Source organism: Entelurus aequoreus, linkage group LG04 (assembly GCF_033978785.1).
Source record: "Entelurus aequoreus isolate RoL-2023_Sb linkage group LG04, RoL_Eaeq_v1.1, whole genome shotgun sequence".
Classification (NCBI taxonomy): Eukaryota; Metazoa; Chordata; class Actinopteri; order Syngnathiformes; family Syngnathidae; genus Entelurus; species Entelurus aequoreus.
Genome location: NC_084734.1, coordinates 11,824,764 through 11,849,722, shown reverse-complemented (window position 1 = coordinate 11,849,722; position 24,959 = coordinate 11,824,764). Strand labels below are relative to the sequence as shown.

General features: G+C 37.9%; 2 protein-coding genes across 9 annotated transcripts in view; both read right to left on the bottom strand.

The window, feature by feature from the left end:
• nxf1a (nuclear RNA export factor 1a) overlaps positions 1-13,264 on the bottom strand; it is a 48,971-nt gene extending 35,707 nt beyond the window's left edge. For 2 of the 4 annotated variants that reach the window (XM_062044227.1, XM_062044229.1), the window contains exons 1-2: positions 13,135-13,264; positions 12,758-12,848 (exon numbers count right to left, since the gene is read on the bottom strand). In XM_062044227.1, the coding sequence (XP_061900211.1) occupies positions 12,758-12,848; positions 13,135-13,140 (97 nt within the window). In that variant the 5' untranslated portion in view covers positions 13,141-13,264. The remainder of the gene's footprint in view (positions 1-12,757; positions 12,849-13,134) is intronic. The other 2 variants (XM_062044228.1, XM_062044230.1) reach the window with 1 other exon arrangement.
• A 2,269-nt stretch (positions 13,265-15,533) lies between these two features.
• The window catches only part of LOC133648285 (seipin-like), a 52,380-nt gene continuing 42,954 nt past the window's right edge, over positions 15,534-24,959 (bottom strand). For 4 of the 5 annotated variants that reach the window (XM_062044221.1, XM_062044224.1, XM_062044220.1 and 1 more), the window contains 3 exons: positions 20,898-21,027; positions 20,731-20,800; positions 15,534-16,216 (listed from right to left, as the gene is read on the bottom strand). In XM_062044221.1, coding sequence (XP_061900205.1) covers positions 16,152-16,216; positions 20,731-20,800; positions 20,898-21,027 — 265 coding nt within the window. In that variant the 3' untranslated portion in view covers positions 15,534-16,151. The remainder of the gene's footprint in view (positions 16,217-20,730; positions 20,801-20,897; positions 21,028-24,959) is intronic. The other variant, XM_062044225.1, reaches the window with a different exon arrangement.

Sequence of the window (24,959 nt, the reverse complement as noted above, 5' to 3'; positions counted from 1 at the left end):
AAAAGTGAATAAATTGTATACCTATGTTGCTCCATAAAAAAAATGATTGGAGAAATATGTAAGCTGGGGGAAAAAATAACTGGTTCAAAAATAATCTAATAACCTTTATTGGTTTGTACCTTGATGTGGTTTAAGAGCTTTTCACTATAACATGTCTACTTCTGAGGTGACCACCACTTGTGATTATAATTGACGCTTTGTCCTTTATCTGTGTTCCCCATTCTTTAGGTGCAGCTCGCGCAATGTTTGGAACAAAACATTTGTAAACAATAAAAAATCATTTTACATTGCAGTTTTTTGCCTCATCTTAAAGTCTTGAAGAAATACCCAAGGTTTTTCTTTATTTTTATGTTCTTATTCTAAATATTGTCGTTTGTCTGACCACGGGTCATCTGACTTCACTGAGGTACATATGTGCACATAAATGTCATTTTAATTTAGTTCACTTACACAGAGAACAAAAAAAAAACTGAATTTAACGAATACATTTAGTTTTAATAAAGTTTGATAATGTTGATTGATAATGAATTAACTTATTGTACACTGTTATTCATTGCCGCATATGTCCACGAGTCAAATGTGCAGTCAGGAATATCCTCAAGTTAATTTGTCCGATTAATACAGACGTTTTGTTAACGCTATATTATAAAAAATAAAATAAAAACAGCGACGGGCAGTCAAAGCCGAAGTGCTATGACGTAAGAGGAAATGACTTAAGAGGAAATGACCCCGGAAGTAAATGGGGGATAGGAAGGTTTTTGTAATGGGAAGAAATTTGGCGTGACAGTGTCTTATTCATTAGCTGCGCATGCGCTGTATTAAATTACGGCGCATGGTATTAAATAATCCTTCAAATGAGCAAACGTGTTAATAAATTAAACAGAAGCGCTTCATGTTATGTTAAATTAAAAAGAGGCGCTTCATTAAGATCAAAGATTCAAGTACCAATGATTGTCACACACACACTTAGATGTGGTGAAATTTGTCCTCTGCATTTGTCCCATCCCCTTGGGGAGCAGTGGGCAGCAGCGGCGCCGCGCCCGGGAATCATTTTGGTGATTTAACCCCCAACTCCAACCCTTTGTTGCTGAGTGCCAAGCAGGGAGGTTATGGGTCCCATTTTTATAGTCTTTGGTATGACTCGGCTGGGATTTGAACTCCAACCTACCGATCTCAGGAAGGACACTCTAACCACTAGGCCACTGAGATGGATGTTATCTAGACGTGGATTTAATAGCTCTACGACAATAATTATATTCATCCATGAGAGCATTTTTGTTGTAAATTGTGAGGTGTGTGTTAAAATCATGGTTGTTTTTACAAGTGATGACAGATGTGAACAAGAGCATGTATTGTCTTTGTGTGATGTTGTATTGTATATTAGTATGTGTCAATGAAAGGGCATTTTATGACATTTCTTAATTTTATTACATGCTATAGTATGATTTTATTGTCATAATTTTATTGCATGATTTTTGTATCCCTTAAAGGCCTACTGAAATGAATTTTTTTAATTTAAACGGGGATAGCAGATCCATTCTATGTGTCATACTTGATCATTTCGCGATATTGCCATATTTTTGCTGAAAGGATTTAGTAGAGAACAACGACGATAAAGATCGCAACTTTCGGTATCTGATAAAAAAAAAGCCTTGCCCCTACCGGAAGTAGCGTGACGTAGTCAGTTGACAGGCTCCTCACATTTTCCTATTGTTTTCAATGCAGCTAGAGCGATTCGGACCGAGAAAGCGACGATTACCCCATTAATTTGAGCGAGGATGAAATATTCGTGGACGAGGAACGTTCGAGTGAAGGACTAGAATGCAGTGCAAGACATCTTTTTTCGCTCCCACCGTAACTTAGGTACAAGCTGTCTCATTGGATTCCACATTCTCTCCTTTTTCTATTGTGGATCACGGATTTGTATTTTAAACCACCTCGGATACTATATATACTAAATGGACATTCACAGTGACTTTTATCTCCACGACAATACATCGACGAAACACTTTAGCTACGGAGCTAACGTGATAGCATCGTGCTTAACTGCAGATAGAAACAAAATAAATAAATCCCTGACTGGAAGGATAGACAGAAGATCAACAATACTATTAAACCATGGACATGTAAATACACGGTTAATGCTTTCCAGCCTGGCGAAGGTTAACAATGCTGTTGCTAACGACGCCATTGAAGCTAACTTAGCAACCGGACCTCACAGAGCTATGCTAAAAACATTAGCTATCCACCTACGCCAGCCAGCCCTCATCTGCTCATCAACACCCGTGCTCACCTGCGTTCCAGTGATCGACGGTGCGACAAAGGACTTCACCCGATCACAGATGCGGTCGGCGAGACGGAGGAAGTTAAGGTGAGTTCGGCGGCTAACGCGTCTGCTATCCATCTCTGTACTCCTGGCTGTGTTGTTGTAGTCCGCCGCTAATACACGATCCCACCTACAACTTTCTTCTTTGCAGTCTCCATTGTTCATTAAACAAATTGCAAAAGATTCACCAACACAGATGTCCAGAATACTGTGGAATTTTGAAATGAAAACAGAGCTTTTTTGTATTGTATTCAATGGGGTACCAATACTTCTATCAACCGTTTACGTCACGCGCATACGTCATCATATCTAGACGTTTTCAACCGGAAGTGTGGCGGGAAATTTAAAATTGCACTTTATAAGTTAACCCGGCCGTATTGGCATGTGTTGCAATGTTAAGATTTCATCATTGATATATAAACTATCAGACTGCGTGGTCTGTAGTAGTGGCTTTCAGTAGGCCTTTAAATTTAGGTAGCCAGGGACTGCAGATGGAAATGAGCTATTTAGCTATAATCTGGTACAGAACATATCTCCCTTTGAGCTCAATGTTTCTGTGCATTGTCCCTTCAAATAAAGACTAAAGTAATATTAAAAACATTATTAAATAAAATGGACTCCCAACTTCCTCTGATTTAGTGCTTTTGTCCCCTGCAGGTTGGGCCGGGGACACCTTTCCGATGGCTGTCCAGCAACTGAAAATCCAGACCCCGCAAAGAAAAACTGGGCCGTTGCCTCGCTAACCATAGACATGTTATAAGTAGACGCAGCATTGGCTGCTGTGACGCGAGAAATTGGCCGCCATCTTGAAGTGGTGATGAGGAGCCGGCGAGCAGCCTAAACTGACAGTTGACAGGTAGAAAACAAAGATGCTAAACTGACAGTTGACAGGTAGAAAACAAAGATGCTAAACTGACAGTCGACAGGTAGAAAACAAAGATGCTAAACCGACAGTCGACAGGTAGAAAACGAAGATGCTAAACTGACAGTCGACTGGTAGAAAACGAAGATGCTAAACTGACAGTCGACTGGTAGAAAACGAAGATGCTAAACCGACAGTCGACAGGTAGAAAACGAAGATGCTAAACCGACAGTCGACAGGTAGAAAACGAAGATGCTAAACCGACAGTCGACAGGTAGAAAACGAAGATGCTAAACCGACAGTCGACAGGTAGAAAACGAAGATGCTAAACCGACAGTCGACAGGTAGAAAACGAAGATGCTAAACCGACAGTCGACAGGTAGAAAAGGAAGAAGCTAAACCGACAGTCGACAGGTAGAAAAGGAAGATGCTAAACTGACAGTCGACAGGTAGAAAAGGAAGATGCTAAACTGACAGTCGACAGGTAGAAAAGGAAGATGCTAAACTGACAGTCGACAGGTAGAAAAGGAAGATGCTAAACTGACAGTCGACAGGTAGAAAAGGAAGATGCTAAACTGACAGTCGACAGGTAGAAAAGGAAGATGCTAAACTGACAGTCGACAGGTAGAAAAGGAAGATGCTAAACTGACAGTTGACAGGTAGAAAAGGAAGATGCTAAACTGACAGTTGACAGGTAGAAAAGGAAGATGCTAAACTGACAGTTGACAGGTAGAAAAGGAAGATGCTAAACTGACAGTTGACAGGTAGAAAAGGAAGATGCTAAACTGACAGTTGACAGGTAGAAAAGGAAGATGCTAAACTGACAGTTGACAGGTAGAAAAGGAAGATGCTAAACTGACAGTTGACAGGTAGAAAAGGAAGATGCTAAACTGACAGTTGACAGGTAGAAAAGGAAGATGCTAAACTGACAGTTGACAGGTAGAAAAGGAAGATGCTAAACTGACAGTTGACAGGTAGAAAAGGAAGATGCTAAACTGACAGTTGACAGGTAGAAAAGGAAGATGCTAAACTGACAGTTGACAGGTAGAAAAGGAAGATGCTAAACTGACAGTTGACAGGTAGAAAAGGAAGATGCTAAACTGACAGTTGACAGGTAGAAAACACAGATGCTAAACTGACAGTTGACAGGTAGAAAACACAGATGCTAAACAGACAGTTGACAGGAAGAAAACAAAGATGCTAAACTGACAGTTGACGGGTAGAAAACAAAGATGCTAAACTGACAGTTGACGGGTAGAAAACAAAGATGCTAAACTGACAGTTGACAGGTAGAAAAGGAAGATGCTAAACTGACAGTTGACAGGTAGAAAAGGAAGATGCTAAACTGACAGTTGACAGGTAGAAAAGGAAGATGCTAAACTGACAGTTGACAGGTAGAAAAGGAAGATGCTAAACTGACAGTTGACAGGTAGAAAAGGAAGATGCTAAACTGACAGTTGACAGGTAGAAAAGGAAGATGCTAAACTGACAGTTGACAGGTAGAAAAGGAAGATGCTAAACTGACAGTTGACAGGTAGAAAAGGAAGATGCTAAACTGACAGTTGACAGGTAGAAAAGGAAGATGCTAAACTGACAGTTGACAGGTAGAAAAGGAAGATGCTAAACTGACAGTTGACAGGTAGAAAAGGAAGATGCTAAACTGACAGTTGACAGGTAGAAAAGGAAGATGCTAAACTGACAGTTGACAGGTAGAAAAGGAAGATGCTAAACTGACAGTTGACAGGTAGAAAACACAGATGCTAAACTGACAGTTGACAGGTACAAAACACAGATGCTAAACTGACAGTTGACAGGTAGAAAACAAAGATGCTAAACAGACAGTTGACAGGAAGAAAACAAAGATGCTAAACTGACAGTTGACGGGTAGAAAACAAAGATGCTAAACTGACAGTTGACAGGTAGAAAACAAAGATGCTAAACTGACAGTTGACAGGTAGAAAACAAAGATGCTAAACTGACAGTCGACAGGTAGAAAACAAAGATGCTAAACTGACAGTTGACAGGTAGAAAACAAAGATGCTAAACTGACAGTTGACAGGTAGGAAACAAAGATGCTAAACTGACAGTTGACAGGTAGGAAACAAAGATGCTAAACTGACAGTTGACAGGTAGAAAAGGAAGATGCTAAACTGACAGTCGACAGGTAGAAAACAAAGATGCTAAACTGACAGTCGACAGGTAGAAAAGGAAGATGCTAAACTGACAGTCGACAGGTAGAAAAGGAAGATGCTAAACTGACAGTCGACAGGTAGAAAAGGAAGATGCTAAACTGACAGTCGACAGGTAGAAAAGGAAGATGCTAAACTGACAGTCGACAGGTAGAAAAGGAAGATGCTAAACTGACAGTTGACAGGTAGAAAAGGAAGATGCTAAACTGACAGTTGACAGGTAGAAAAGGAAGATGCTAAACTGACAGTTGACAGGTAGAAAAGGAAGATGCTAAACTGACAGTTGACAGGTAGAAAAGGAAGATGCTAAACTGACAGTTGACAGGTAGAAAAGGAAGATGCTAAACTGACAGTTGACAGGTAGAAAAGGAAGATGCTAAACTGACAGTTGACAGGTAGAAAATGAAGATGCTAAACTGACAGTTGACAGGTAGAAAATGAAGATGCTAAACTGACAGTTGACAGGCAGAAAAGGAAGATGCTAAACTGACAGTTGACAGGTAGAAAAGGAAGATGCTAAACTGACAGTTGACAGGTAGAAAAGGAAGATGCTAAACTGACAGTTGACAGGTAGAAAAGGAAGATGCTAAACTGACAGTTGACAGGTAGAAAAGGAAGATGCTAAACTGACAGTTGACAGGTAGAAAAGGAAGATGCTAAACTGACAGTTGACAGGTAGAAAAGGAAGATGCTAAACTGACAGTTGACAGGTAGAAAACACAGATGCTAAACTGACAGTTGACAGGTAGAAAACACAGATGCTAAACTGACAGTTGACAGGTAGAAAACACAGATGCTAAACTGACAGTTGACAGGTAGAAAACACAGATGCTAAACTGACAGTTGACAGGTAGAAAAGGAAGATGCTAAACTGACAGTTGACAGGTAGAAAAGGAAGATGCTAAACTGACAGTTGACAGGTAGAAAACACAGATGCTAAACTGACAGTTGACAGGTAGAAAACAAAGATGCTAAACAGACAGTTGACAGGAAGAAAACAAAGATGCTAAACTGACAGTTGACAGGTAGAAAACAAAGATGCTAAACTGACAGTTGACAGGTAGAAAACAAAGATGCTAAACTGACAGTTGACAGGTAGAAAACAAAGATGCTAAACTGACAGTTGACAGGTAGAAAACAAAGATGCTAAACTGACAGTTGACAGGTAGAAAACAAAGATGCTAAACTGACAGTTGACAGGTAGAAAACAAAGATGCTAAACTGACAGTTGACAGGTAGAAAACAAAGATGGTGTTCAGCGTTTTCCTGCTCAAATGAGCAGACTGTTGAAAATAGGAATCGGGGGACTACTTTTCACAAGTAAGATTTAACATTAACGTACTATTGGTTGTATTTTGTGAAAAGAATATCACCACATACTGTATTTCCTTGAATTAGCGCACCGGCGGTAATTAATTTAAAACCTACTCAAATTTAGCCATGCGCTTATAAATTTGAGTGTGATGTAAGGATAATCATGACATCGCTTAAAGGCCTACTGAAATGAATTTTTTTTATTTAAACGGGGATAGCAGGTCCATTCTATGTGTCATACTTGATCATTTCGCGATGTTGCCATATTTTTGCTGAAAGGATTTAGTAGAGAACATCGACGATAAAGTTGCAACTTTTGGTCGCTGATAAAAAAAAGCCTTGCCTGTACCGAAAGTAGCGTGACGTCACAGGTTGAAGAGCTCCTCACATCTGCACATTGTTTACACCAGCAGCGAGAGCGATTCGGACCGAGAAAGCGACAATTACCCTATTAATTTGAGCGAGGATGAAAGATTTGTGGATGAGGAAAGTAAGGGTGAAGGATTAGAGTGCAGTGCAGGACGCCAGGGTGTATCTTTTTTCGCTCTGACCGTAACTTAGGTACAAGCTGGCTCATTGGATTCCACACTTTCTCCTTTTTCTATTGTGGATCACGGATTTGTATTTTAAACCACCTCGGATACTATATCCTCTTGAAAATGAGAGTCGAGAACGCGAAATGGACATTCACAGTGACTTTATCTCCACGACAATACATCGGTGAAGCACTTTAGCTTCGGAGCTAACGTGATAGCATTGTGCTTAACTGCGGATAGAAACAGAAGAAACATGCCCCTGACTGGAAGGATAGACAGAAGATCAACAATACTACTATTACTTCTACAATCAGGAGACACCGAACCAAACCCTGGACCTGTAACCACACGGTTAATGCTGTCCCGCCTGGCAAAGCCTAGCAATGCTGTTGCTAACGACACCATTGAAGCTAACTTAGCTACAGGACCTCGACAGAGCTATGCTAAAAACATTAGCTCTCCACCTACGCCAGCCCTCATCTGCTCATCACGACCAAAGCTCACCTGCGTTCCAGCGATCGACGGCGCGACGAAGGACTTCACCCGATCATCGGTGCGGTCGGCGGCTAGCGTCGGATAGCGCGTCTGCTATCCAACTCAAAGTCCTCCTGGTTGTGTTGCTGAAGCCAGCCGCTAATACACAGATCCCACCTACAGCTTTCTTCTTTGCTGTCTCCATTGTTCATTAAACAAATTGCAAAAGATTCACCAACACAGATGTCCAGAATACTGTGGAATTTTTCGATGAAAACAGACGCTGTTTGTATTGGGACACAATGGTGTCCCAATACTTCCGTTCATTCCGTGACGTCACGCGCAAACGTCATCATACCGAGACGTTTTCAGCCGGATATTTCCCGGGAAATTTAAAATTGCACTTTATAAGTTAGTTAGTATTGGCACGTGTTGCAATGTTAAGATTTCATCATTGATATATAAACTATCAGACTGCGTGGTCGGTAGTAGTGGCTTTCAGTAGGCCTTTAATGCCACAATAAAATTTAAAGCACAATGAATCATTTTGGGAGTTCTTTTTGTTTGGGTCTGGAAAGGCAATTATAACGTGACACTCTTTATTTTTACAAGTGGTCATTCAACAATTACGTACGCATTTTTCTCCAGGATTTTGACCCCAAACCCGTACGCAAAATTTACTATACAAATGATGGTACTTAATTGTGCGCATTTCCCCCCCCCCCCCGGGATTTTGACCCCCAACCCCCTTTGAATACGTAATTGTTGAATGGCTCCCAAGTGCCTGCGTTATAACACACATACCGATATAATCAATTGTGATATATTATGCTGGATGTTGCACACAGGACTCAGGACATATGTTATGTAGATCTATGCATATATTTATGTTAAACTATGTCACCAACATTAAAACGTGACTTACCCGGCGGTAATTCTAGGCATGCGCTAATTATTTTGTGAAACTATATACCCGGCGGCAATTCAAGGAAATACGGTAGTTGAGAAGGAGCAAAGTTCTTCAATAGTACTGAAATCCTAGCCGCTAGCAAACAAGAGTATGACCATAGTAGCACTGCTTGTCAATTAAATTAATTACATTTAAAAATGTTAAAACTTGAATAACACAATGTTGAAATAAATGATTGTGACACCTAAAACAAAATTCACCAGTCGCCACTGACTATGATGCATTCTCATTTTAGGCAAAGTATAAGACAATACTTTCTTAACAGTATAATTGTAACCAGGAATAAGTCTTCTAGTAACAATATTCAAATACTAACATTGTTGGGTAAGACAGAATTTGGTTTTATTCTGAATCCAGGGAAACAGATTGGTGGTTTTAGCGGATATAAAGACTTTCAGGTGTTTATGTTGAAGTATTTGGCAGACGATTTTATCCAAAGCGACATACATAAAAAATACATATAAATCAATCACTGTAAACATGATCATTTAAGGGAAGAATGTAATACAAAATATCAATACAAAGTGTCAAGACAGAATAAACTCTCTGCTGCTGCAGCAACAGAAAGACAGTCTATAACATATATATATACTAGAGATGCGCGGTTTGCGGACACAACAGCGGAGTCCGTGGATAATTCGCGGGTCGGGCGGATGCATGACGAAAAAAATAGATTTTAAATAGATTCGGGCGGGTGGCGGTTGAACCAATTTAGAAAAAAAAAATCCATAATTAAATGTTACCCACGTACGAAAAACGAGCAGCACTCTTTGAAACAGGCAATTATTCATCAGGCACTGCTGCAGCTGTCACGCCAAACTTCTTCCCCCCTACTTACTTCCGGGGCTGCGTCCAATAAAGTCACAAAGTTGCCGGGGGTCCTTAACCCGCACGCGACTGTCCTGTTTCGCGCCTGTACAAAAAAAAACAATAACCGATTTCTTCAGATTCCAGCAGCTGTCAAAGACGAAGTATCCTTCCAGCCGAAGTGCTAACGATCACTGTCAATGACGTAAGAGGAAACATGACCACGGAAGTAAATGGGGGGGGGAGTTTGTAGGGGGAAGAAATTTGGCGTGACACAGCACACCACAACACAACAGCAGAAGAAGAAAAAAATAAAAAGATAGCAACGCCGGCAGCAAACGTCCAGGGGGAAAAAATAACAATAATAGTCAACACTTTCTTAATGGAAATGACAATAATATTATAATAATGATAAATTATATTATCACGCATCAATATCTCTTGGCCTCTAATGCGTGGCCAAGAGATATTAATGCGTGGCACGCATTGAATGTCTCTGCTGCATTGGATCAGTCTCCTTTCTTTAACAGGAATGCCTTGCATCCTCTGTATTAGATACTGTATATAACAATGGGTGGGTGGCGGGCGGTTGTGGTTTTGATAAAATGTTAGTTCGGGTGGATGACGACTTTTGTGATGCGGTTGCGGATGAAATAATTGCCTATCCGCGCATCTCTAATATATATATATATCTAATGTATTCATACATTGTTTATGTAGGATATACGCATGTATATATATATATATAACCTAATCATATTGTTTCTTCAATTTAAAAATAGCTGACCGTTTTTTCCCCCCTTCTCTGGAATTATATTCCCAGTTTTGATCTCGGACATCTGGTCACTTATAGCATATAAGAATGTTCTATTACTGTTAAGCAAACTATGAATAATAAAACATGTGTCCTTTATCACAGCTACACGTATGACAAAAAAGCGTGTGAAAATCAGTGGTATTCGGTGAGGTAAAATGAATTAAATGCGCTGACAGTTCATTGCTCCTGCCAAATGAATTGCACTGAGTGGAGCGGATCACCACTCCAAGATGGCGGCCCCGCGTGTCGTCGGCGCCAGTAGGCAGTAGCGCTCGATGCTGCGTACCCTTAAAGGCCTACTGAAACCCACTACTACCGACCACGCAGTCTGATAGTTTATATATCAATGATGAAATCTTAACATTATAACACATGCCAATACGGCCGGGTTAACTTATAAAGTGACATTTTAAATTTGCCGCTAAACTTCCGGTTCGAAACGCCTCTGAGGATGACGTATGCGTGTGACGTAGCCCGGCGAACACGGGTATGCCTTCCACATTGAAGCCGATATGAAAAAGCTCTGTTTTCATTTCATAATTCCACAGTATTCTGGACATCTGTGTTCGTGAATCTGTTTCAATCATGTTCATTGCATTATGGAGAAGGAAGCCAAGCAAGCAAAGAAGAAAGTTGTCGGTGCGAAATGGACGTATTTTTCGAACGTAGTCAGCCACAACAGTACACAGCCGGCGCTTCTTTGTTTACATTCCCGAAAGATGCAGTCAAGATGGAAGAACTCGGATAACAGAGACTCTAACCAGGAGGACTTTTGATTTGGATACACAGACGCCTGTAGAGAACTGGGACAACACAGACTCTTACCAGGATTACTTTGATTTGGATGACAAAGACGCAGACGTGCTACTGTGAGTATGCAGCTTTGGCTTTTTTTTGCGTATGTACGTAACTTTTTTAAAATATATAAGCTTTATGAACCTTGGGTTAGGTGAACGGTCTTTTGGGCTGAGTGATTGTGTGTGTTGATCATGTGTTTGAATTGTATTGGCGTGTTCTATGGAGCTAGGAGCTAGCAGAGGAGCTAGGAGCTAGCATAACACGTACCGTACCGTAAGTGCGCGTCACGTACGTAACTTTTTAAAAATATATAAGCTTTATGAACCTTGGGTTAGGTGAACGGTCTTTTGGGCTGAGTGATTGTGTGTGTTGATCAGGTGTTTGAATTGTATTGGCGTGTTCTATGGAGCTAGGAGCTAGCAGAGGAGCTAGGAGCTAGCATAACAAACACGCAGGTGTTATTATGCAGGATTAATTTGTGGCATATTAAATATAAGCCTGGTTGTGTTGTGGCTAATAGAGTATATATATGTCTTGTGTTTATTTACTGTTGTAGTCATTCCCAGCTGAATATCAGGTACCGTGAGTATGCAGCCTTGGCTGCTAAACATTCGATAACTTGACCGTATGTGCGCGTCACGTACGTAACTTTTTAAAAATATATAAGCTTTATGAACCTTGGGTTAGGTGAACGGTCTTTTGGGCTGAGTGATTGTGTGTGTTGATCAGGTGTTTGAATTGTATTGGCGTGTTCTATGGAGCTAGGAGCTAGCAGAGGAGCTAGGAGCTAGCATAACAAACACGCAGGTGTTTTTATGCAGGATTAATTTGTGGCATATTAAATATAAGCCTGGTTGTGTTGTGGCTAATAGAGTATATATATGTCTTGTGTTTATTTACTGTTGTAGTCATTCCCAGCTGAATATCAGGTCACCCCCGGCTCTCACAGCATCTTCCCTATCTGAATAGCTTCAACTCCCCACTAGTCCTTCACTTGCACTTTACTCATCCACAAATCTTTCATCCTCGCTCAAATTAATGGGGAAATTGTCGCTTTCTCGGTCCGAATCTCTCTCACTTCATGCGGCCATCATTGTAAACAATAGGGAACTTTGCGTATATGTTCAACTGACTACGTCACGCTACTTCCGGTAGGTGCAAGCCTTTTTTTTATCAGATACCAAAAGTTGCAATCTTTATCGTCGTTGTTCTATACTAAATCCTTTCAGCAAAAATATGGCAATATCGCGAAATGATCAAGTATGACACATAGAATAGATCTGCTATCCCCGTTTAAATAAAAAAAATTCATTTCAGTAGGCCTTTAAAAGATGTCTATGGTGTCAACTGTTTGCTAAATAAACACGACGCAATACATCGCCACTGTATACATGTATGTAATACATCCCTGCACAATAATAAACGGACTTTGCGCTTATAGTAACTGAATGGCCCAAAAAAGTTCGAACTATTATTCACCATTATTCATTTGGCTGCGCATGCGCTGTATTCAATTACGGCGCCTGGTATTCAATAATAATCATTAAAATTGGCAAACGTGTCAATAAATTAAACAGAATAGCTTCATGTTACCTAGACGTGGATTTAATAGCTTTACGACAATATTTAGAGAACTAATTAAATAAAATGGATGCCCAACTTACTGTGATTTAGTGCTCTTGTCACCTGCAGGTTGGGGCCACCTTTCCAATGGCTGTCCATGCCGCAAGGCACATATATGCCTGTGTGGTAGTCCTACATCGTCAAGACAAGAACACATATATGCCTGTGTGGTCGTCCTACATTGTTAAGACAAGAACACATAGCAGGGATATCGTGCACAAAAAAACGTGCTATTGACAATGCATTGCTTCATTTAGTTAGCTTAGCTCACGCTAGCTCATTATGCTAGCGATACATCATTTTTGGTTTCACCCGACAGCATTTGACACAACCTCCACCAAGTACTTTTAATATATTGTGACGTCTGTGACGCGGCGGCGCGATTAAGCGAAGTCAAAGCCCTTTTTTAACAACTCACGTCCATGTCTTGTTGCGGGGTCCCGCCTTTCTGTTTGCCGCGAACCGGAGTTCAAAATGGCGCCTCCTGTGACGTCATCGTTGACGTCATTGTGCGCGGTTTCCAGTGTGGAGCAACACAACACTGCCTGTCGCTCCATCCTGGACAATATTCATGACACATTTGTGCTTTGTTTTAAAAATGTGCTATTTGGATTAACACTGTATGAAAACAAATTTGAACAGGAATTTGACCTTTGCAACCTCATTATACTATTGGCTAAGTTTTATAGATAGATAGATAGATAGATAGTACTTTATTGATTGATTATATTTATAAATGTAAGTTTCTCAATACCCGACCTGTTTTTTTGTGCTTTTAAAAAATAATTAAAACTCTCTAACAACCAAAAAGCTGTGAAAACGATGATGCTGTGTTCCAAATTTAAGATATTTACTGAAATTGAGTGAGCCTATGGCTTTGCACTTTGTTATATATATATATATATATATATATATATATATATATATATATATATATATATATATATATATATATATATATATATATCAGTGTTTCCCACACATTTATTTGTGCCGGCCCGCCACGAAAGAATTAAGGCCGCCACAAATAGATTTTTCGGCTTTTTTAAATGTATTTATTTTTGGTCCTGTCCAGCTTTTTAGGCAAATCATATAGTTGATGTAGATGCCCATATCGGCTGTTCAGATTTACTTTACAAAAGAGAAGTGTAAGATCAAGATTTTTGGAGCTCTTTGTTCAGTGGATCAGATGTTTGATGAAGCTCTGTGTCTATCTACCAGCACTACTGTTTTCTGTTTATTTGTTACTGACTGTGGCAGGACACCTCTGCCTCTGTTTCACTTTATGTTGCTGGTAAATAATATGGTTGTAGTAGTAGGCTAAAGTCAAATTATTTAGTATGCACTAAGTAAAGGGGCAGAGCTTTAAGAGACATTTTAGCTTTTATATTTTTATAAGATATGTATATTTTTTGTAAGAACCACAATTAATAAATATATTTCAGTGAATAACTTATTGTTCAAATCTGTATATAAATATGTACATTACGTGTTGTAATTATATTGTAAAATGGATGGATGGATGGGCATTTAAAACAAAACTGTTAATATTAATTAGTAAGTATACATTTTTTGAGCCTTTTTAGAGAAAATCCTATTATTGTAGTAAATTATGCAAATTACTCGATTATGTCATGGTGACCACGCCCATAGCCACGCCCCCACCGCCACAGGTATCTTGGCAGTTCATGGGAAACACTGTATATATATATATATTGCATTCTATTTTAGTTACTTTGAATTTACAACCCCCTGGCGCTGTTTTGTACTGTTTTTGTACTTACTTTGATTATTATTTCTCAACTGTTTGTAAATGTTGAAATTTGTAAATAAAGGTTTATAAAATTAGAAAAAAAAAGAAAAAAAAAAAAAAGAAATAACAAACCAAAAAATAAAAAATAAAAAAGCAACAACACTGCCAGTAAGTTTGAGTGTTGAAAAAAACCTGGAATTGAGTTGTATTGGCACGGAAACAAGTATTTGCACTATAACATATTGAATTGAAAAATAAACAAGTTATCTCTCTTTTTTTGTTTCATTATGTTTTTCGCTTATCTTCAGATTTATTTTTTTATTTTTTTTAAAAGTTATTGGGTTCTGGATCCATACCACCGTAATGACCAACATTACATTACAGTAGTGCAGTAGGCCAAAGTCTTCTTTAAAAACAAGGCAGAGGTTTTATTTAACAAGTATATCTAATATTTTTGGCCACTGTAACATTACACACAGTTTGAACAGTAACACTGTGTTGGAATATAGGAAAATAAAACACTGTACTTAAACAATGAACCAAATATTTGGTTTAACACAAGATGGAGCTATTTGTAAAATGTAGGTTGGTAAACAGAGAATATCTTAAAAAAAAAAAAAAACACTACACATTCAATTTTCCGGGGTTTTATTACAGTTATGTCTGGTAAGCTGCCCGATCCAGTCCTTACTTTATGCATAATTGTTCTTGGGCCCATGTCAAACATAACACAAAGAAAACTGCACCAATGTGTGCTAGTGTCTTTTTTAAATTTTTGTTACCAACCAGAGTACTAAACAAATGTGTGAACATTTGCATCGACAAACCACCCTGAAATAAGACGTTTTATAGAGGAAAATGTTCTATTCCAGTCAGTACAGTATACATACATACATATACATATATATATATATACATATATATATATATATATATATATATATATATATATATATATAATAATACACACATATATATATATATATATATATATATATATATATATATATATATATATATATATATATATATATATATATATATATATATATATATACTACCGCTCAAAAGTATGGGGTCACAATGAAATGTCCTTATTTTTGAAGGAAAAGCACTGTACTTTTCAATGAAGATAACTTTAAACTAGTCTTAACTTTAAAGAAATACACTCTATACATTGCTAATGTGGTAAATGACTATTCTAGCTGCAAATGTCTGGTTTTTGGTGCAATATCTACATAGGTGTATAGAGGCCCATTTCCAGCAACTATCACTCCAGTGTTCTAATGGTACAATGTGTTTGCTCATTGGCTCAGAAGGCTAATTGATGATTAGAAAACCCTTGTGCAATCATGTTCACACATCTGAAAACAGTTTAGCTCGTTGCAGAAGCTACAAAACGGACCTTCCTTTGAGCAGATTGAGTTTCTGGAGCATCACATTTGTGGGGTCAATTAAACGCTCAAAATGGCCAGAAAAAGAGAACTTTCATCTGAAACTCGACAGTCTATTCTTGTTCGTAGAAATGAAGGCTATTCCACAAAATTGTTTGGGTGACCCCAAACTTTTGAACGGTAGTGTGTATATATATATATATATATATATATATATATAGAGAGAGAGAGAGATCTTGAATTCCTACCAAAAAAATCATTGGCCACAATAATAAATGGCCACAGGCTTTAGCTAATTTGTTGTGCTGCTGGCGGTCCTCCAGCTGCTTGTCCTGCCGGTAGCTCTGCAACGCCTGCCAGGAAATGACCTGGCATGTTTACGACACATTGTACAAACATCCAAGCAGGCACGAGACGAAGATACAACCTTTCAAATTGACTTCGGACTGATTTCCACACGTCGCAAAATACCCGTACTTGTAAATTGAGACAACGTTTAAATCTGGCGTTGGATCCACGTGGGTTGGTTGGGGAAATGACCACGTTTCAATGGCCTGAACCAGTGTTTTTCAACCTTTTCTGAGCCGAGGCACATCTTTTTTTTATTAAAAAAAATCTCGAGGCACACCACCAGCAGAAAACATAAAAAAATGAAACTCAGTTGACAGTAAAAAGTTGTTCTCGCAATTTTTGGATATGAATTCAAACCATAACCAAGCATGCATCAATATAGCTCTTGTCTCAAAGTAGGTGTACTGTCATGACCTGTCAATCACTATATTGCCAAAAGTATTTGGCCACCCATCCAAATGATGAGAATCAGGTGTCTTAATAACTTGTGTATTAAAACAAGCACTTAGGCATGGAGACTGTTTCTACAAACATTTGTGAAAGAATGGGCCGCTTTCAGTGATTTCCAGCGTGGAACTGTCACAGGATGCCCCCTGTGCAACAAATCCTTTCGTGAAATGTCCTCGCTCCTAAATATTCCAAAGTCAACTTCATTATAAGAAAAGTGAAGAGTTTGGGGAACAACAGCAACTCAGCCACCAAGTGGTAGGCCACGTAAACTGACAGAGACTTTCTGCACAGTCAGTTGCTACAGAGCTCCAAACTTCATGTGACCTTCCAATTAGCCCACGTACAGAACGCAGAGAGCTTCATGGAATGGGTTTCCATGGCTGAGCAGCTGCATCTAAGCCATACATCAGCAAGTCCAATGCAAAGCGTGGGATGCAGTGGTGTAAAGCACGTCACCACTGGACTCTAGAGCAGTGGAGACGCCTTCTCTGGACTGATGAATCACGCTTTTACATCTGGCAACCTGATGGACCAGTCTGGGTTTGGAGGTTGCCAGGAAAACGCTACATTTCTGACTGCATTGTGCTGAGTGTGAAATTTGGTGGAGGAGGAATTATGGTGTGGGGTTGGTTTTTCAGGAGTTGGGCTTGGCCCCTTGGTTCCAGTGAAAGGAACTTTGAATGCTCCAGGATACCAAAACATTTTGGACAATTCCATGGGTTGGCACTTCAAGTTCATATGTGAGTCAAGGCAGGTGGCCAAATACTTTTGGCAATATAGTGTATTTTGAGTTTTTCTGTGTGTAGTGTTTTAGTTCTCGTCTTGCGCTCCCATTTTGTTGTTGATTGTCATGTCATGTACGGACGCACTTTGTGGACGCCGTCCGCTGCTCCGCACGCTGTAAGTCTTTGCTGTTGTCCAGCATTCTGTTTTTGTTTACTTTCCTGCCAGTTCAGTTGTAGCTTTGTTTTGCATAGCCTTCCCTAAGCGTCAATGCCTTTTTGTTTATTTTTGGTTTAAAAACCTCATAAGGCTTAGTTGGCCACATCCGTGGACAGCCCCTTTTAGCGCTTATTTCCAAAATGGTGTACACTACTGAATTGGGGTCTTATGGCCGCTTATGTGGACACTTATACTGCCATCTGGTGGTGTCAGAAGAGTATAACATACAATGGAATTTGGGGGAAAAAAGTGTAAAAATAAGAATTAGCATGTCACTAAACATGAAGTATACATTTGTGTACATATAGACTAAGTACATCATATGAAAAGATGATTCTTAGTTTTTATTCTAATTAGGGTCCAATAAGCCCAAATAGCAAATAGAAATAAAAAAAAGCATGTAAACAAACAGCTTGGGCCTTAAGAGGTTTTAAGCATTAGACACCTTTTTACCTGCACCCTGCCTCCCGCTGTCGTCTGCATATTGTGATCACGACAAACCATGTTGCCGACATCCACAAAGCAATTAGCTACCTGCTGCCACCTACTGATATGGAAGAGTATTACACGGTTACTCTGCCGAGCTCTAGACAGCACAGACACATTTAACAACGGCACATTTGCGGATTATAATCACTGGCTTGTAGGGATGATGTTTGATAAGAAATTATTGAGTTCGAGCCTATTATCGAATCCTCTTATCGAACCGATTCCTTATCAATTCTCTTATCGAGTCCAGATGGGTTGTTGTATATGGAAAAAAACACAATATTTGGTTTAACAAAAGCTCACTTTTATTATATAAGAAAAAAATCAAATCTACTAAATAAATAAATATTGACTGTTTCCCCCCTAAAAAAATAAAATAAAATAAATAAATATTGACTGTTGTTACCCAAAGTATATTAAGTGGGATTTTTCAGAAAAACAAATATATACAGTAACACAAAAACAACCTGTCTCTGTGATCACTATAGGTGTATAAATAATAATATAGTGTTAAATCAAATCAGTCCCTTGGGCACAAAACTGAAAATAATACAGCTCTCCAAAAAGTGCACTTCTGCTGCTATTGGAACATAACTGTTTGTTATGATGCTTTGACATTTTTGCACTTTATTTCTTTATTGAAAGAAAATTCTATGAAGAGAGAAGTTGTTTGCAAATGTGGTTACAATGCTAAAAAATGAAAAGTTAAGAGCTAAAAAAAGAAATACACTTTATTGAGTTAACATTGTTTCTTTATAGGGGGAAATATGTGATGTTATGAGCTAGGGAATATAACAACTACACTACCCAGCATGCAACGGGAGTGACGAGCATGCGCGGTAGCCCCGAAAAGTGTTGTTGCATGTCGTCACCCGGCAGCTAAGAATGAGGTTATGAGCACGCTATGAAAGTAAACGTCAAGAGCTCAGCCAACACGCCTCGTCTGCATTATTTAAAGCGTAACAAAGCCTGATTAAAGCGTGAGGGTCGTAATGGATCGTGGGAAAGCTTGTAGTGAAGTGGGACATGCGGCAAGTTTGCCAAAATTTTTTAAACGGTTTAAAAAAATTCAGCGCTCTGTCAAGGATGGAATAAAGCGCCGAGAGCGTATCAAAGCCTGACAAAGCTCAGCAAAGCTTGACTCAAAGCGTAGGAAAGCTTAACAGATCTTGGTTCAAAGCGCAGACCCCAGTCTACAACTACAAATAGGAAGTGACTGTGATATTGACTAGTGACATTGAATATAAAAAATAAAAGAAATGCCTTTTATTGTCAACTAGCATAAGAAATGAAAGATAGATATTTATTAAAATAACAAAGAAATAAAAGAAATAAAGATATAAAACATAATAAATAATAAATAATAAACATAATATAACGGAAAAAAAAGAGAAATTGAAAAAATAAATGAATATAAAACATAATAAATAATAAACATAATATAACGGAAAAAAAAGAGAAATTGAAAAAATAAATGAATACAAAACATAATAACTAATAAATAATAAACATAATATTACGAAAAAAGAAGAGAAATTGAAAAAATAAATGAATATAAAACATAATAAATAATAAACATAATATAACGGAAAAAAAGAGATATTGAAAAAATAAATGAATATAAAACATAATAAATAATAAACATAATATAACAAAAAAAAAGAGAAATTGAAAAAATAAATGAATATAAAAAATGTGTGGAAACAGTATACTGAGTTTTTCACTTTTTTTTTTACTTATTTGTTTATCATTTTTCTCTTTTTTATTACATTATGTGTTTTATCCTGTATATAAAAAAAAAAAAGAGGAATCAAATAAATAGATAAATCTAAAAAAAATGTGGGGAAAACTTAGTATACTGAGTTTTTCACATTTTTTTTTTTACTTATTTGTTTATCATATTTCTCTTTTTTATTATATTATGTGTGCGCACGCAATTTATTCATCAAGTTCACAAAATAATAATCACAGCATCTTCCAAATTGCACATAATTACATAACAATAACACATTTCAAAGTCATTATTACAAATTAATGTTCATAATGTTCACGACACATTAATTCCAATGCACAACAGAGCTTGATAATCGTGTCAGAGCCTGATTTACAGCGTCAGGATCGCATCAAAGCATAATAAAGTTCAATAAAGCGTAATAAAACGTATCAAAGCGTGATTTAAAGCGTATCAAAGCGGGATCAAAGCGGCATCAAATCGTGAGGAACGGTAATTCGTCCCCCCAAAGCGGCAACTAATTTGTATCAGAGCGTATCAAAGCATAACATTACTTCGGAGATCGGGATATTCGTGGAAAAATTGACAAAAATGACGGCGCTTTGCTCGCCGCTTTAAAGCGCGGCAAGCGCCGTTGGTGTGAACCAGGCATTAGGGGAAATCACATAATCTCCCACGGCACACCAGACTGTATCTCACGGTGCACTCGTGTGCTGCGGCACAGTGGTTGAAAAACACTGGCTTAAACAACGTCACAACTTGACATTGAATAAACGTCGTCAAAAAGCATGTTGTTACAAGGTTACGTTTGAGTTGCTCAAGGTCAGAACATAATTAAAGAACATTGCTTCAATGTCTTGTGCCTGCTTGGGGTCTTTTAAGTGCAGTCAGGGGTTTTTGTACCTGAACTATTGTCATTCTCACCGTGGCGGGTGCTGTTTGACGTCACCGTGACTGCTTGGTTGACTTGGGCCTGTGGACAAGAAAGGCATGTGTCTCACATGAAGACATGGCACGCTGATAACAACAAGGAGTCAGGTGTGAGCGAAGGCTTCCAAAACAGGACTCACCTGTTCTGGTCTCCTTTCCACACCTAAAAGCAGCCTCATGTAGCTGAACACTAGGAGGACACTGAGGAAGACGAAGTTACTCGCCACACCCAGCAGGGCAGAGAGGACTGGGTAGTTGAACAGCAAGTACCTGCAAGAAGGAGCACAGAGATCAGGGGCCGTACTTATCAAGCTTCTCAGAATTACTCCTAAGAAGTCTGCTAAGAGTTGACTTAAGAGTAAATAAATTCTTCGCTGAAAGCTGCACTTAAAAGTTAGTTATCAAGCGTCTTACTCACACTTTCAGCAAAGTGTAGGACTGAATCTTAAGTGTCACACTCAGAGCTGAATTACGACATTACTATGTGCCGTAAATGGAATTTTAGGTGACGTCATTTCTGTGTCCATAGAAATGACCAATCACGGAAGGGAATCCGTTGTCTAAGAATAAAGAAATATCTTGGAAATATTTAAGTGGACAATGGGAGTGTATATTCTACAAAATAATACAAAACAAACTAGTCTCCGCCGGCACTCACGCTACCGCTCCCTCTCTTCTCTCGCCCACACACCCACTGACGTCACTCACCTCACGGCCACACACATATGCTACTGTCATAACATTTTCTTTCCAATTCATTAATTAGGCAACTAATTTGAAACTGGTGTGGGTGGCTCTATATATACTAGCCCACTGCAGCCACATGCAGAAATCAACATGGAATCGAAAAGTATTAAATCTGTGACAAAAATAATACCCGCTCTGTCTAAACGATACCGTTTGATCAGCTGCTCGTCATCAAACAAATCCAGAACATCGTTCCGCTCCCTGAATGTTCGCGCACGTCTCTCTCGCCTCAGTGCCATCCCCTGCTGGCAACTCCTAACCACTTAAGACACCTCTGAAGGTCTCTTAAATATCGTGGAGAGTAGGAGTGATTCTTAGACTTAAGAACGTTGATAAAAAGCTTTTATTCTTAAGTTTGAGAGTAGGACTAAATTTCGCAAATTCTCAGGACTTAAGTGTAAAATGGCACTCTAAGAAGCTTGATAAGTACGGCCCCAGGGTTGTAAGTTCAAGTTCGAGTGACTTTAATGTGGGCCCGAAGGTAGGTTTGTTTTGCCCTGTAAAATACGGGAACATTGCATATGCATGTATATTAAAAGAAACAAAAGTATTAACACAAAACAGATAACAACACGACAAAGTACTCAACAGGCCGCCTGGGACCAGGACCAGGACCAAGACCAGGAAAAGAAGAAGAAAGAAAAAGTCACATGAACAATAAAAAGAGGCAGATTAAAAGTTAGTAAAGGACAATAAGATACAACTACCATCAATTAATAACTACATAAAATGAATAAACATGTGCCATATACAGTAGCTATAGTTTGTTTGTTTTTAGATCAATATATAAAATGAATAAATATGTGTCATATAGCTATAGTTTGTTTGTTTTTAGATCAATATATAAAATGAATAAATATGTGCCATGTAGCTATAGTTTGTTTGTTTTTAGATCAATATATAAAATGAATAAATATGTGTCATATACAGTAGCTATAGTTTGTTTGTTTTTAGATCAATATATAAAATGAATAAATATGTGCCATATACAGTAGCTATAGTTTGTTTGTTTTTAGATCAATATATAACATGAATAAACATGTGCCATATAGCTATAGTTTGTTTGTTTTTAGATCAATATATAAAATGAATAAACATGTGCCATATAGCTATAGTTTGTTTGTTTTTAGATCAATATATAAAATGAATAAATATGTGCCATATAGCTATAGTTTGTTTGTTTTTAGATCAATATATAAATGAATAAATATGTGCCATATAGCCATAGTTTGTTTGTTTTTAGATCAATATATAAAATGAATAAATATGTGCCATGTAGCTATAGTTTGTTTGTTTTTAGATCAATATATAAAATGAATAAATATGTGCCATATACAGTAGCTATAGTTTGTTTGTTTTTAGATCAATATATAACATGAATAAACATGTGCCATATAGCTATAGTTTGTTTGTTTTTAGATCAATATATAAAATGAATAAATATGTGCCATATAGCTATAGTTTGTTTGTTTTTAGATCAATATATAAAATGAATAAATATGTGGCATATAGCTATTGTTTGTTTGTTTTTAGATCAATATATAAAATGAATAAATATGTGCCATATAGCTATAGTTTGTTTGTTTTTAGATCAATATATAAAATGAATAAATATGTGCCATATAGCTATAGTTTGTTTGTTTTTAGATCAATATATAAAATGAATAAATATGTGCCATATAGCTATAGTTTGTTTGTTTTTAGATCAATATATAAAATGAATAAATATGTGTCATATACAGTAGCTATAGTTGGTTTGTTTTTAGATCAATATATACAATTAATTAATTAATGGGAATAAGCGGTAGAAAATGGATGGATGGATGGATATACAATTAATAAACATGTGCCACATAGCTATAGTTTGTTTGTTTTTAGATCAATATATAAAATGAATAAATATGTGCCATATAGCTATAGTTTGTTTGTTTTTAGATCAATATATAAAATGAATAAACATGTGCCATATAGCTATAGTTTAAAAGGGACAAGCGGTAGAAAATGGACGGATGGATGTTTGTTTTTAGATCAATATATACAATTAATAAATATGTGCCTTATAGCTATAGTTTGTTTGTTTTTAGATCAATATATACAATTAATAAACATGTGCCATATAGCTAGTTGTTTGTTTTTAGATCAATATATACAATTAATAAATATGTGCCATATAGCTATAGTTTGTTTGTTTTTAGATCAATATATAAAATGAATAAACATGTGCCTTATAGCTAGTTGTTTGTTTTTAGATCAATATATCCTCATCCTTTCTTAGAGCACAGTTTGATAAGTGTTCTCCATTACAGATGCTAAAACCAGCCCAATGTAGGTCAACATTGCTGTGCTATGGGAAGGCTTCTTAGCACTCTTGACCTCGGGGCCCAATATTTCCACTGCAGAGGGGCCCGCTCAAATATTAACAATGAATTAGTATTTTTACTATTGATTTAATCATATTCAATAATGATATCCTAGTTACAGTTTAATGGGATGCAAATGATATAAAACAATGTGTTAATCACAAAGATTATTCATTATAACACATAAACTTTAGAGTTATGTCAGGCTGATTAGAAAAACAAAGCAGAATACAAATATTCTGCAAAAAAAGGGACTCGTAAGAACTGAAAAAAAAATTGCATACACATTGCTGAAGTGAATCATCCATCCATCCATTTTCTACCGCTTGTCCCTTCAATTCTAATTACATTAACAATAATAATATATAGGTTTCTTGAATAAAGTGTTGATAACATGTGGGTGTTAGAATAACTGTTTCTAAGTTATCACAAAAACTTTGTGTTACATTGAGTGCCCGGTGAGAAGCAAAAGCTGTCTTTGAAACCTACCAGGAAGAAGGTTTGTAAAACTCCACTGTGTAAGGGGGAAAGCAACATGAAGGGTTTTCTGTTTCAACAGAAAGAATCTGCCCAATTTCCAGACGACCTCTTTTTGAACCTCCTTTTTCAACTGTTTTACGGACCTCTTTTTGAACTGACCTTTTCTGTGAACTGTTTACGACCTTTTCTGTGAACTGTTTACGACCTTTGTCCTTTAGAAACAGCTATGGCCATGTGGTTAGGGAAGGTCCAAATAAAAGAAGGAGGTGTGCAATCTTTCGGCAGAGCGTAATGACACTGTGCAAGGGTACAGATATCCAAGCGTCTCTTCTCAAATTGAGCCAAATTGAATTCTGTCTCAGCTTAATTATTTGCTTCGTGTCTTGTTTAATAGATGTCATCAGTGTTTGAACCTGACAGTAGGTGCTACAAAAGTAGGGCTTCAGCACTTTTGCCACGGCGCAGGCTCGAACCCGCTTTTGTGCGGCAGCTGGGTCTGCCAGCATCTCCGTTGGCGGCGTGCCAGGACACGCCCCTGCTCGCGCCAGCCGCTTCACGCCCACGTGCCGGCACAGCTGCAGACAATCCCCGATCAGCGCACTTGGAACTAATGAC